The sequence below is a fragment of the Oncorhynchus clarkii genome, chromosome 4 (genome assembly GCF_045791955.1).
Source record: "Oncorhynchus clarkii lewisi isolate Uvic-CL-2024 chromosome 4, UVic_Ocla_1.0, whole genome shotgun sequence".
Lineage (NCBI taxonomy): Eukaryota > Metazoa > Chordata > Actinopteri > Salmoniformes > Salmonidae > Oncorhynchus > Oncorhynchus clarkii.
In genome coordinates this window covers 28,335,157-28,348,021 of record NC_092150.1, presented here as the reverse complement: position 1 = coordinate 28,348,021, position 12,865 = coordinate 28,335,157, and the positions used below count along the sequence as shown (strand labels likewise).

The 12,865-nt window shown below is 44.7% G+C and overlaps 1 protein-coding gene across 2 annotated transcripts; it reads left to right on the top strand.

Moving 5' to 3' along the window:
* The first annotated feature begins 1,024 nt into the window (after positions 1–1,024).
* On the top strand, positions 1,025–12,430 carry LOC139407650 (protein NDNF-like). 2 transcript variants are annotated; one of them, XM_071151489.1, is made up of 4 exons: positions 1,025–1,087; positions 8,016–8,219; positions 8,669–8,793; positions 10,315–12,430. In XM_071151489.1, exons 2-4 carry the CDS (start codon positions 8,020–8,022, stop codon positions 11,706–11,708), a joined length of 1,719 nt encoding a protein of 572 aa, XP_071007590.1. In that variant the 5' UTR covers positions 1,025–1,087; positions 8,016–8,019; the 3' UTR covers positions 11,709–12,430. The 2 variants fall into 2 exon arrangements, with proteins under 2 accessions (XP_071007590.1, XP_071007589.1); XM_071151488.1 differs by lacking the exon at positions 1,025–1,087 and adding an exon at positions 1,441–1,781.
* The last annotated feature ends 435 nt before the right edge of the window (positions 12,431–12,865 follow it).

Here is a 12,865-nt window from a genome sequence, read left to right as displayed (position 1 = left end):
CCAGAGAGACCACTGACGCTAGATGATGCTGTTGCACCAAGGCGTCTCACTCAACGGTTTTTACTTTAATTGCGGTATGTTTGTTAGGCCTACTTACTGTCTATACTGATACTATAATGTGCGAAATTACGCATATATATTTGTTTTTGGCTGAAAAAATATATTATATATAGAATAGGCTACGCATATTGAATTAGTCTGCATTAAGTGATATGATTAGGCTAGAGGTCAAATTGGAAATGTATGATGGAAAATGATCTATATATTTAGGCCAACTGTTCTCTAACATAATGTTAAATAATTGCCAAGTTCTCTCCTATCCAACGTTGCTTTCCTTTCCCTCTCCCCTTAACGAGGTAGAGTATGCTAACCCTTTATATATACTATGCATTATTGATACACTTGTTCCTGCTAATGCGTCAAGGGATTCGGGGTAATGAAACAACAGTTTTAAACGGTAACGCTCCTATCTATTTTCTGGACGGGTGGGATAAAGGCATCATTTTACTCGGGCTACTCTGCTGAGCTCGGCAACCCCCATAAAGTCGTAAATTATTTACAATTCACATCACCGACAGAACTCAGTCAAAGGCTCTTATCTTGGATAAATATTTACTTCCCTGGGTTATGGCCCGGGAACAGACAAAAGCATCTCTGTACCGCCGGCGTTTTCACACCTTTAAGCTACACGGAATAACGTATTGTAAGCAACAAAAACACATTCGGCCCAGAATTGTTTTGATGTAAACACCCGGGACAAACGAAAGCAACACAGAGAAAACGCTCTTTATGGGTAAATTACACATAAATTACACACGACAGATGAAGGAATAAAATGGTTGTGCTTACACATCTATCTAGGCTCATGATAAAACTTGCTCACTGACAACACAGAAAATGTAACCTGAGGGTTGCGTGACTTTGAAAATGGTCCTACCCAAATGTGCTCGTTTTCTGCGCGCATTACGACGTACGTAAACAGCTCACAGGGGATCCCCGCTCTTAAAATAACAGAGGTGAAGACACCAGATCTATGCCTTGTTTTGCTTTGCTCTAGGTTTACAGACACGTCTCTCAAGTATTTCTGGTAAGTTCAACCTTAGTGTTCGCCTTGTATATTACCTTATTCGATGGAAAAATGTTTTTAAAGTTTTATTTTGAATGCAAAGAAAAAAGGTTTAATACAATGTAATGTAAAACGTGTGTAATTGTCATCCAATTTATACAAAGTAGGTCTACTTGGTATGGCTATAGCCATTCAAAGTAAATCCAAAGTAATGTAGAAATATAGGTTTTTCATTCACAAAGTGATGTCAGTTTGAGTTCATGTCTGTGATAGGTCCGTTGCTGGTTCTGGCTGGTCTCTGGTTGGTTTTTTATTTGTTGGGGTTGTGATGTCCAGGAGGAGTGGGCTGGTTATCGGAGTGCACCTAGGGAGTGCGCAGAGACAGAAGTTCGCACCAGTTTGCCAGTCGGAATCTTAATAGCAGCCGCGCGACAGGGGACGGACGCGCAGCCAGAACTCAGGATACCTACCCACTCAGATTCTGAAACAAGACTCTACCCTCCAGAACTGCCACCAACTAACCAGACCTGTAATCCGATTGCCACCATACAAGAACTGACTCTAGGAATCTATTGGACAGTGAAAAGGACAACTGTTTTTTTTTCTTCATTTTTTACATTTGTTTATTGTGTTCTCATAATTGTTTCGCTGGTTAGGAAAAAGCAACATATTCATACAACTTTCCAACTATTTTCATCATCCCTAAAACTGAAAGGTAAGACGCTCATTCACAAAATACTTTAAATGTATCAGTGGCTCATTAGATCTCTGTTTTATATAAATATCCCATGAAATAGCCTAAACTTACGAATGCCAAATCACATCGATTGAAAACGCTGCTTTCGGGCAACATTTTGTAGTAGCCTGGTCTACTCTATATGGTTTGTGGAGCGCTTTTTGAAGATAATGAGACGGTTCCATAAAAAATAAAAACAGAGAGGGACTCTCCGATTAAATAACGCTTGCCTTTGAAAATACTGCCAGATAGAGGGGAAAGGGTTTTGTGGTTTACAACTCCGGGAAGTTAAGGTTTTCAAACACATTTCAATCAAGCCCGGGCTCGCATGATCTTTTAATTTGGTTTCCTTAGTTTGGCTGTGGCCATTATTTCACTTGGCAAGGTTAATGTCGCGCAAAAAGGATACACTTTTGAGGGAGTTGAAAAGGACACGCGGAAGGCAGTGTCCTCGAGCTCGGGGCTCTGGATCTGAGGCGCGCTGCTTTGTGCTCTTAACTGGGTTCCCATGCTCCCAGGGGTGACGGAGCACCCTCCAAAGCCGCCAGACGCAATTCACCAAGATGCGTTATCACCCCATTCTATAGTGCGTGGCATACATTCTCGTCACTTGCCCTTTTTTATAGTGGTGCTGCCGATGCAACATGCCACACATGTTGAGACATCTGTTTTTTTTTTAAATGGGACATCAGTTTTTGGAATAGTTTTACTCAACCCTGTGCAAGCCCCCGCACCTGCACTATAACCGCTATCCTGCTCTGATTACTCTCTTACACAAATATATTAACATTTGGAGACCCTTAAAAATCTTCTTAAATTTAAAACTAACTACTGCATTTTTTAAAACAATTGATCATTGATCATATAAATCCTCTCTTGTTAACTGTTTTTTAGAAATACATTTATTTGAGTCGTAATATGATATTTTTCATTGATTAAACGTGTTATTCGTTTATAAATAATTTGTATAAATGAATGCATTTTACGTTATGAATTTTACGCAAGGAAATCAGAAGGGAAGGAATTCCAAGTTCTGTGCTTCTGTTATTCACCTCATCCATCCCTTGGTGAGACTTGTTTTTCCCCCAGCTGCATTCCCCATTGGGCTCAGGAGTATAATGAGAGACAGACTCAGAATGGGAATTTGAATAACTGTATTTAGTAGCAGAGAGAAGCCACACTGCCTCCCGTACTTTCTCAGGAGAATGAATCATGAACAAAAAGTCTGAAAATGGGAAGGTCTGTGTTGCATACCGTAACTAAACCGTGATTTGCATATGAAAACTCTGGGCTGAAAGAATTCCGCCAGTGTTGCTACTGCAATTTATGCGTCCGGAGAAGTGACGAGCTGCAGTATATACAGTCTTCTTCTCGTTGCGTTTGCTTTGTGCGGACCGCTGGAGTGGGATGTCACGTCCAGAGTCGTTGCTGGAAGATTAAGGACATAGCGACAGGTTTTTAGTCCCTTCAATTAAACTATTCATTTTATCCACCCACACCCTCTCCCAGTGTCCAAAACATTCACTCTGCAAATCCCTCATTATGCCTCTTCAAATGGACACAAGCAGAGGCAGTGCCCTCAGACTGACGGATCTCTCTCCTGAAGAAGGGGTCTGTGCTCTCTGCCCAGTGGAACATAATGGATACATGACTGCCTCATTTCCCACGATGCTGGTCTATGCCCTTATCGTTGATATGCTGATGGGCAGAGAGTGGACCACTTCTTTCCCATGGGGCTTTTTGTGGGCTAATCTTGTGTGCGCTTCCCTTTAGTCATAATGACAGCAACGAAGTGCACATCAGTCAAAGGTGCGCCCCTCATTTGAATGGCTCATTTGTTGTGCAGTAATAGAAAGTGCCCTATGACCTGACCCGCTCCACCAAGCAACATTCCAGGATGCCGTGCTAACCACTGCCTCGCTCAGAGATGGACCATAAAACAGAACAAGAGAGAGGCAGGCAGGGATGGAAAATAGGCTCCCCTTCCTGAACACGCTATTGTGCCAGCAGCAGCAAAGTCTTTGAGTCTTTGTGGGCTGATGATGATGATGATGTGGGTGGTTTAGAGACAGAATATGAGTGATGATGTAGACTTATACACACTCTGAGGAATTTGACGGTTTAGAAGACATACACAAACAGAGAAACTCACATTGTGCACAGACAAAAGTTCTGCCCCTGGACAGAAGCCTAAACCACAGTCTCTACCAATTCATTAATGAGCTGTTTGGCTCTCCAAGAGCACCAGACGTGCTCTGGGTTTGGCTCTCCATCAGAATGGGCCCAGGTTATGTGTGGTTGGTTCCATCTCAGGCTCTTAGCCCTCAGCCCAGCCTGCCTGTCTGTATCCCAAATGATTGTATCCCCAATCACAGCAGTGATGGAGTCTGCTACTGAAGAACTACCGACCGTAAATCTGCCTTCAGAGCAGCTTTAAGAAATCAAACAAAGGCTCCAGGTTCTGTGAGCCCTGCCAGGCGTCTTCTTGGGGAGAATCTGAAATGTCTCTTTATTTGTGTTGAAATTAAAGTGTATTTGTTTCCTTCCCGTCCTGCTAATGAGCTCCATGTGGGAGCAGGCATGAGGTTTACCCGTCCTGACAGGGAGTCATGGAGCTGGGTGTGGGAGGCTGGAGGGAGGATGAGGTTGGGACTGCGGCTGGATGGAGAGGGCAACCCAGAGAAGACATTGGAGGGATGGAGAGATGGAGGGATGGAGAGATGCTTACACACACACATACATATGCTTACACACACACACACACACACACACACACACACACACACACACACACACACACATACACATACACACACACACACACACGCACGCACGCAGAGGCCCTCACACACACACACACACACACACACACACACACACACACACACACACACACACACACACACACACACACACACACACACACACATACACATACACACAAACACACACGCACGCAGAGGCCCTCACACACACACACACACACACACACACACACACACACACACACACACACACACACACACACACACACACACACACACACACACACACACACACACACACACACTCCACATGGGTCTTTCATGTTGGACAGTTGGAGGGCAGGACTATTGCAGGGCCGTGTGAATGACAGGCGTAAGCTGCTCCGTTGTGCATACATGTTCTCTGTCACTCAGAAACACTGATCAGGTGTGCTAGTTATCAGGCTGTGCTGGGCTAGCTTCACAATGACTGACTGACTGACATCTGGAATACCAGCTGACTCCCTGACTCACCAACTGATCTCAAACTGTACATACGTATAGTATATAGTTCAGAAATTCACACTGGCTATCTACTCCGATTTCAGAGCACTCTCGTCTGAGTGTGCCAGAGCGCAGAATAACTGATGAATTTATGAACGCTCAACACCCGTTGAATATGGCCGGTGTCAGTAATATTCGGCAAAAAAAGTGCAATTAAATTGTTGCCAGCAGCCCAGTTACATTCATCAACACTCTGGATAACATGAAAACAGCCTAACCAGCTCTGCTAGGGCGAGTAAAATGGTCAGAGTGAGGTGTTCTCTGATTTGTGTCTTTAAGTAGCTAGCAAGCTAGCCAACGTTAGCCAGCTTGGGTGCTTGACTGCTGTTGTGAGATCCGAACGCTCAGATCAACCCTACTCCTCGGTCAGAGTGTCCAGTGTAGTGCGAAACGCTCTGACTTTACGAACAGACAATCTGACAATGCTATGAATTTACGAATGCCCAGAGAGCACTCCAGATTATATTTACGAACACACCCATAAAAACATTCATAAACAAACATCTACGTCCTACAACCAAACTGACCACACACAATGACTTCTCTATCATGTAATACATGTCATTTGTTTAATGTATGGATTGATTGAGACTATAAAAATAGTATCCACGAGTTCATCCAGAGGTCTCCCTTTAACATTGTTATCTGGCTAAGTTGTCATACACATAGTTCTGGTAAAGGCATGAGATAGGCACAGGGTAAACACCGGTTCATTTGTTGTTGTCATAGGAGAACTAACCGTCATTGTAAAGTCATATAATTTAGATGGTTATTACGTAGTTATTACTATGGGTTAAACAGTTGAACTGTGACATACCTTTATTTCCATCAATTACTATCTTAATTATGCTTTGTGCACCTAACCTGTTCAGTATTATCCTTACCCCCCCCCCCCACCCCCCCACCCCTCAAGCTGCCACAACTTACCATTTATTAAGCATTAGACTTTTTCTTTAACAACCAAAAGAGCTTCAAGTTTTGAACAAAGTTCCAGTCGGAGTGACACTGAAAAATGAATGAATATATAAATATACAAAAAACAGCAGCAAAACAAAGTTGACACGATTGTGGCCGGCTCTGCCTTCAAATTATCCTCCCCCCAAATTACTATCATACATTCTCCCTCACTCTAATTAAACATTAGGCTTTATTTGTTCCAGATGCAGCTTTTTTGAAGTTTTATTTTGGTAAAGGGAGCCTGTGAATGGTAGAGGCAGGCCTGCAGACTCATGCATGCACAAACATTCCAGATTCCAGCCTGCATGACCCATACATACTGCCTGTGCTGCACCACACAACCTCAAGGTCTAGACATTAGCACAGTCAAATCCAACTGTTTTAATGTGCAGGTGTCATCTTTCAGCAGGGGCTCATACATGAGATCGGAGCCTGGATAGAGGAACGTAGCATTTAGTGGTAACGCTTCTCAGACTTGGGATACTGCAGCACGTTGACCAATTCAAACCCGAGCCATTAGTTTGAATCAGTATTACCACACGCGGTGGGCAAGTTGCTTACATTGGAAACAGCACATCAAGTGCATGTTGGATTATGCCACAAATGTTTGCAAGCAAATCTGCAGGACGATTCCACACTAATTAATAATTGAGAGCGCACATGTCCCATATCTGATGACATCAGTCCAGTAGTGTCATTATGTGGGCTTGGTGCAGCAGAGACTGGGGCCTCTGGGAGCCTCTGTGCTTTGTTTTGAGGCTGAAGAGTGAGAGACAACACTGTAGAGCTCTGTACATACCACCTCAGGACTGTCTCGAGTATTAATAGACATGTCTTTGTTCCGACCGACACGCTTCTGAAGTGGAATAAGACAAGCGGAGATAAGCATCTTCTCTCTGTGAGTCAAATCTCAAAGTACCACTTAGAAGGCTTTCCTCCACCTCTCTGAAGTCTGGCTGAATGAGGGAAGGCTCAGCTCAGACACGAGAGGCCTAAAGGGACAAATTGACACAGCTGTCAAGGGCTTTTCTCTGGCTTGTGTTTTAAAAGGAAGACAATGTAGTAACGAAGCCATGTTTGTAGCATGGAAGCATGTCCAGCTTTGGGTTCTCTGGTTTGACTTATCTGTCTTTCCAGAGGGAGGGAGGAATGATAGGATGTCTGTGTGACAAGGACAGAAAGAGAAGGGATAGAGATTGTATGTGTGTACAAGAGACAAAGATGAGCTATATTTGCAGCAGAACAATAGATGGAGAGCTAGGGTGGAAAAGAAAGAGGGAGCGAGAAAAGGAGAGCAAGGAGGGAGAGAGAGGGGTCATTAAAAGGACACACTCTCACTTGCTGTAAATGGCAGTAAAGTATCTGGCTAATCTGCTATCATTATCCTGATTAAATCACCAGGGATTTGCCTTTCCCATCAGCTGCAATCAATGTGGCCAAATCAATAGACAGAGGATATCTGAGTGTTCCTGATCTTCAGTGAGCTGCAAAGACCTGTGTACTGAGCCACGTCCCATAGCCATGGGGATATCTACTGAACAGTACAGTTTAGCGGCTGGTGCCAATCTCTTCTCCTCTTCAATCCCCTTCAATCTAGTTTCTCTGACCTTGGGGAACCTTTCTCACACTAGCCGCTGTATTCCTCTTGATCTTCTCCCTCTTTCTGGTCCAAAGTGTCTTCTCTCTTTTTATCTGCCTTCCACTTTCTCTCTTTTTCCAAGAGATGGGGCCTCTCTCTGTCCATCTCTGTCTCTCAGTTTCCTCTCTTTGGCAGCGAGTTACTGGTTTCCCTTCCATTCTGATAGACTTAACAGGCACAACTGGAAGTACATTTTCAAGTTCCTCTTCCAAGCATTGATTGAAAGGTGGCCAATATTCACTACTTTGCTTTTCTAACATGAATTCTACTTGTTCTGACGGTCCTGCATGTCTGACTTATGTGTTGCAGGAGGATGAGGCTGGATTTTGGACCTCAGGGCTGGCCTCTGGCCCTGGCTCTACTGCTGGGGGTTGTAGTGGGCCAGAAGCTGCCCACGCGAGACGAGGGCCTGTTCCAGATGCAGATCAGAGACAAGACCCTGTTCCATGATTCCTCCATCATCCCAGACGGAGCTGAGATCAGTGGATACTTGTTCAGGGACACGCCCAAAAGGTAATGAGTTTAGGTCTATGTAAAGACAGCTGTCACTATCAACAACCATTACCAACATGTAGGTTTACTGCTCCAAACATGTACATGCACTGTATGTCTTATCTTACCAAATGCATTAGGCCAGGTTGTGTATCGCTCAAAAACAGCGTCGTAGCCTTCCCCCACTAAATAGCACCGTAGGCTCTGTATGATGACTTATGGCAAATGGATGCATGGGGAATATGGAATGCATTGTAATGTATACTAGGATGAGGAAATGCATTATAGATGAGAAAGAGATGTTCATGTGATTTAGGTAATGTCTGCTGATAGAGGCCCATGTCATTAGCATACCATAGAGTGACCATAGACTTAGTGTGTAGAGTGATTTCAATAGTTAACCCTGCAGTTAACCCTGCATTCTGTTTGATCCCTGTCATTTACCTGGGCAATACTTCTTGTTTCTGAAGGTACTACTTTGTGGTGGAAGAGGACAACACCCCACTGTCTGTGACGGTGACACCATGTGATGCTCCTCTGGAGTGGAAGCTAACTCTGCAGGAGCTGCCTGAGGAGGCCAGTGGAGAGGCATCAGGTATTTACATAAACATGATTTATAGAACTGATAGCTAATGTAAATTGGGCTATTACACTAATTACATTGTAAAATTTGTGTAATATATGTTTGATGTACAACAAGTACATAAACAATCATCTCACTAATTTATCAGGATGAACATAAACTAACAGCAACATAAACATTTGATTGATATAGTTTTGAATAAAATGAAAAAGACTTTGTACGTTTTGTTGTGGTTGGGCCGCGTTACTGGTGGGCTTTTTTTGGTGTGGTTGTGATATGGTTATTAACTAACTAGTGACACAATGTCTGAACTGACCACACTGAAGTCTGAATTGACCACACCTCTGTAGTCTGTGAAAAGGGCACAGAGCTCTGAGTAGAACAGACTGCCCTTGGCTGGCTGGTTGGTTGGCTGGCAGACAAACACAGTGTATGAGTAAAGAGTTTAGAATGTGATTAAGCCTTCCTCGTTCCTCCCCCATAAACATTTTTATATAGCTAGGTACAATAACCCCCCTTGTCCATTCCTAACGTATACTCCCTTTGTCCTCCAAAGGGAAGACTCTCTCTCTCTCTCGCTCTTTCTCAACCCTCTCATTCTCACACACTCAGTCACTCTCTCTCCATCTGGACATTGTCTTAGAAACACAAGAAATCAATCAACTCCCTCAAGCCCAGTCCCATTAGAGCACAGACATGGACTGCAGCGGTGGTTTTAGAGTGTGCATAATGTGAGGGTGTGAAAGTACATGTGTATGCACGTGTAGGACTATATGGGTGTGCATGTGTCTGTGCCAATGAATAAATGGGCTCCTTGCCTGATACCACCTGCTTTTTTGATGTTCACTCACTGTCCTAATAGATTATACAGTAGAATAGAGACTAAATACTGCAACACAGTTAATCTCCAATATGTGCTACACATGGCAGCTTAACATAGACCGAGCAGCCGTTCACATAGGCTGAGTGGAGCACTAGCCGTCAGGATTGCATTAGTTTCCAGTGTAAATACACAAATGCACAACCTCTCTGTCTGTTCATATGTTTGCTCCTCTCTTTGCTGAATGTCTCGGCCTCGGATCGGATCTTTCAGCATTAATTTAGAACACCGTTGAGCACACTCTCTGGTTGACAAGCATAATATTATGTTTCCTTGCTCAGCTGAAATAAGGCCTGTGACTGACTCCCTCATAGATAGGCTACAAGGTGCCTCTTTGTAGCATAGCTTCACAAGTTCCCAGGAAGGGCCAAGTGAATACCAGCCTGGGATTTTTGGGGATGTTTAGAGTGAAAACATGGTCGCTGGCTCATGAGGGGCTAATCGTCCGTACGGCTCGGAGAGAGCTTTACCATGACCTCATCAGGATCAACACATTAAACGGGTCATTTTTAGCCACCTGTGGAAATTATTTTACTTCAGAGCCCGAAAAAAAATTAAATAAACATTAGGGGAGGTTAGCAAAAAATATCTCAGGAGGTGATGGGGATGCTGTGATATGAAAGGAACTCATGTTAAGTTCGTGTGTTTTCCAGGTGAGCCAGAGCCCCTGGACCAGCAGAAGCAGCAGCAGGTGACAGTGGATGAGGGCACAGAGCTCTTCTCCTACAAGGGGAACGATGTGGAGTCCTACGTGGCCACCAGCTCTCCCTCCGGCCTCTATCAGCTGGAGATGCTCTCCACAGAGAAGGACAGCAACTTCAAGGTGTACGCTACCACCACCCCAGCGTCTGACCAGCCCTACCCCGAGCTGCCCTACGATCCCCGGGTGGACATCACCGCCCTGGGCCGGACCACTGTCACCCTGGCCTGGAAGCCCACCCCTACAGGCGTTCTGATGGGCCAGCCCGTCCAGTATTGTGTGGTCATAAACAAGGAGCACAATTTCAAGAGCCTGTGTGCTGCCGAGGCTAAGATCAGCGCTGACGATGCCTTCATGGCCGCTCCAAAGCCAGGCCGGGACTTCAGCCCCTTCGACTTTGCTCACTTTGGCTTTGTCCACTCAGACAATAACTTAAACCGAGGTCTCACCAGCAACAAGATCTCCCGCTCCTACACAGCCAAACCCAAGGCCTCTGACATTCAGAAAGTCTGCATTGGTAACAAGAACATCTTCACCGTGTCGGACCTGAAGCCGGACACTCAGTATTACTTTGACGTGTTCGCTGTGAACTCTGCCACCAACACCAGCACCGCCTATGTGGGCACCTTCGCCCGCACCAAAGAGGAGGCTCGGCAGAAGACGGTGGAACTGAAGGATGGCAAAGTGTCCGACGTCTTCATCAAGAGGAAGGGCAGTAAGTTCCTGCGCTTCGCCCCTGTTTCCTCCCACCAGAGGGTCACTCTGTTTGTACATGCCTGTCTGGACTCTGTTCAGGTGCAGGTTAGGCGTGATGGCAAGCTGCTGCTCTCCCAGAATGTGGAGGGTGTACGGCAGTTCCAGCTGCGAGGGAAGCCCAAGGCCAAGTACCTGATCCGTCTGCGAGGCAGCAGGAAAGGAGCGTCCACCCTGAAGGTGCTGGCCACCACAAAGCCCAGCAGCAAGCAGCCCTTCCCATCGCTACCCGAGGACACACGTATCAAGGCCTTCGACAAGCTGCGTACCTGCTCCTCTGCTACTGTGGCCTGGCTGGGAACGCAGGACCGCAACAAGTTCTGCGTCTACAAAAAAGAGGTGTCCGAGAGCTACGGCGAGGAGCAGCGGCGCCGTGAGCAGAACCAGTGTGCCGGGCCCGAGACGCGCAGGAAGTCAGAGAAGGTCCTCTGCAAGTACTTCCACAGCCCAAACCTGCAGAAGGCCGTTACCACGGAAACCATCACAGGGCTGGAGCCGGGCAAGACCTATCTGCTGGACGTTTATGCTGTGGGCCACAGTGGTCACTCAGTCAAATACCAGAGCAAACTGGTGAAAACGAGGAAGTACTGCTAAAAGACTGCACAGAATAAATCTATTATATATATATATATATATTAAAAAAGTTTTATTTAACTCTAAGTGATATTCTACTAAGGAGTGTATACAGACTGACCACTCACACAGCTGATGAGCCTGTGGCAGAGACTTAACTGTTTGCAGAGGGAGATATCAACCTGTATATTTATGTTTACATTTCATTGTTGGCATGTTTTGGGGCGATCCATAAGTGAGAGGTGCTCACCTATGGATCGCCTTGTGCTTGGGGTCCCAGAATCTCGTTGCCAACAGGGAGACTTCACAGCTTCAGAGAAGAGACTGTTTCATCTTGTGCATCTCTCTGTCGCTGCATGACTCTTGCGTTCCTCTGTCAAAATGGTTTGTTACTTCAGTTTGAATTTAAGTTGACCTGCAGAGATAAAATAGATAACAGACGTGTATAGTTCTCTCAGTGCATCATTTATATTTAGGAGAGATTTAAATTATTTTATACTTCGCCTCTTTTGATTTGATTGTTTGTTTTTATTGATCATGATGACTATTACTGTTATGAAGAAATCATTCAAATTCTATGAGGAAATTGTCATTGTGGAGACATTCCGTTGTGTAACTCAGCCAGTGTGCGCTCTAGAGCCTGTCTGTAAATGTGTTCTGTGCTGGAGGTCTATGTGTTACCACTGTATTGCTGTGTGTGTCACATGTACAGAGTTGTCCTGCCAATATTCATGTACATAAACACTAAATATAGAACAAGTAATCCCTGTGTCACCCTGGGTGTCATGTTCTTCTGTGGGCTAGTTAACATCACATACTGTAGATATATGGAGGGTGTCAGGCAGCACTGCACCAGTGTATCAGCAGAAAGGAGAATAGGAGTATTTATAGATTTTACATTAAGCCTACATTATGTCCACGTACGCATAACATGATCCTTGATATAAATGATTACTGACATAAGAACAATTTCCCATGGACATACAGTACCAGAGTGAATGGGACTGCCAGAGGGAATTATTTTGATGAACGTACAGTGCATTGCGAAAGTATTCGGCCCCCTTGAACTTTGCGACCTTTTGCCACATTTCAGGCTTCAAACAAAAAGATATAAAACTGTATTTTTTTGTGAAGAATCAACAACAAGTGGGACACAATCATGAAGTGGAACGACATTT

Bases quoted from the DNA above. Each gene is read 5' to 3' on its own strand.
- LOC139407650 (XM_071151489.1), top strand. From the start codon at position 8,020: ATGAGGCTGGATTTTGGACCTCAGGGCTGGCCTCTGGCCCTGGCTCTA. The intron at 8,220-8,668 runs GTAATGAGTTTA...TTGTTTCTGAAG, and splicing joins TTCAGGGACACGCCCAAAAG to GTACTACTTTGTGGTGGAAG. The intron at 8,794-10,314 runs GTATTTACATAA...TGTGTTTTCCAG, and splicing joins GGCCAGTGGAGAGGCATCAG to GTGAGCCAGAGCCCCTGGAC.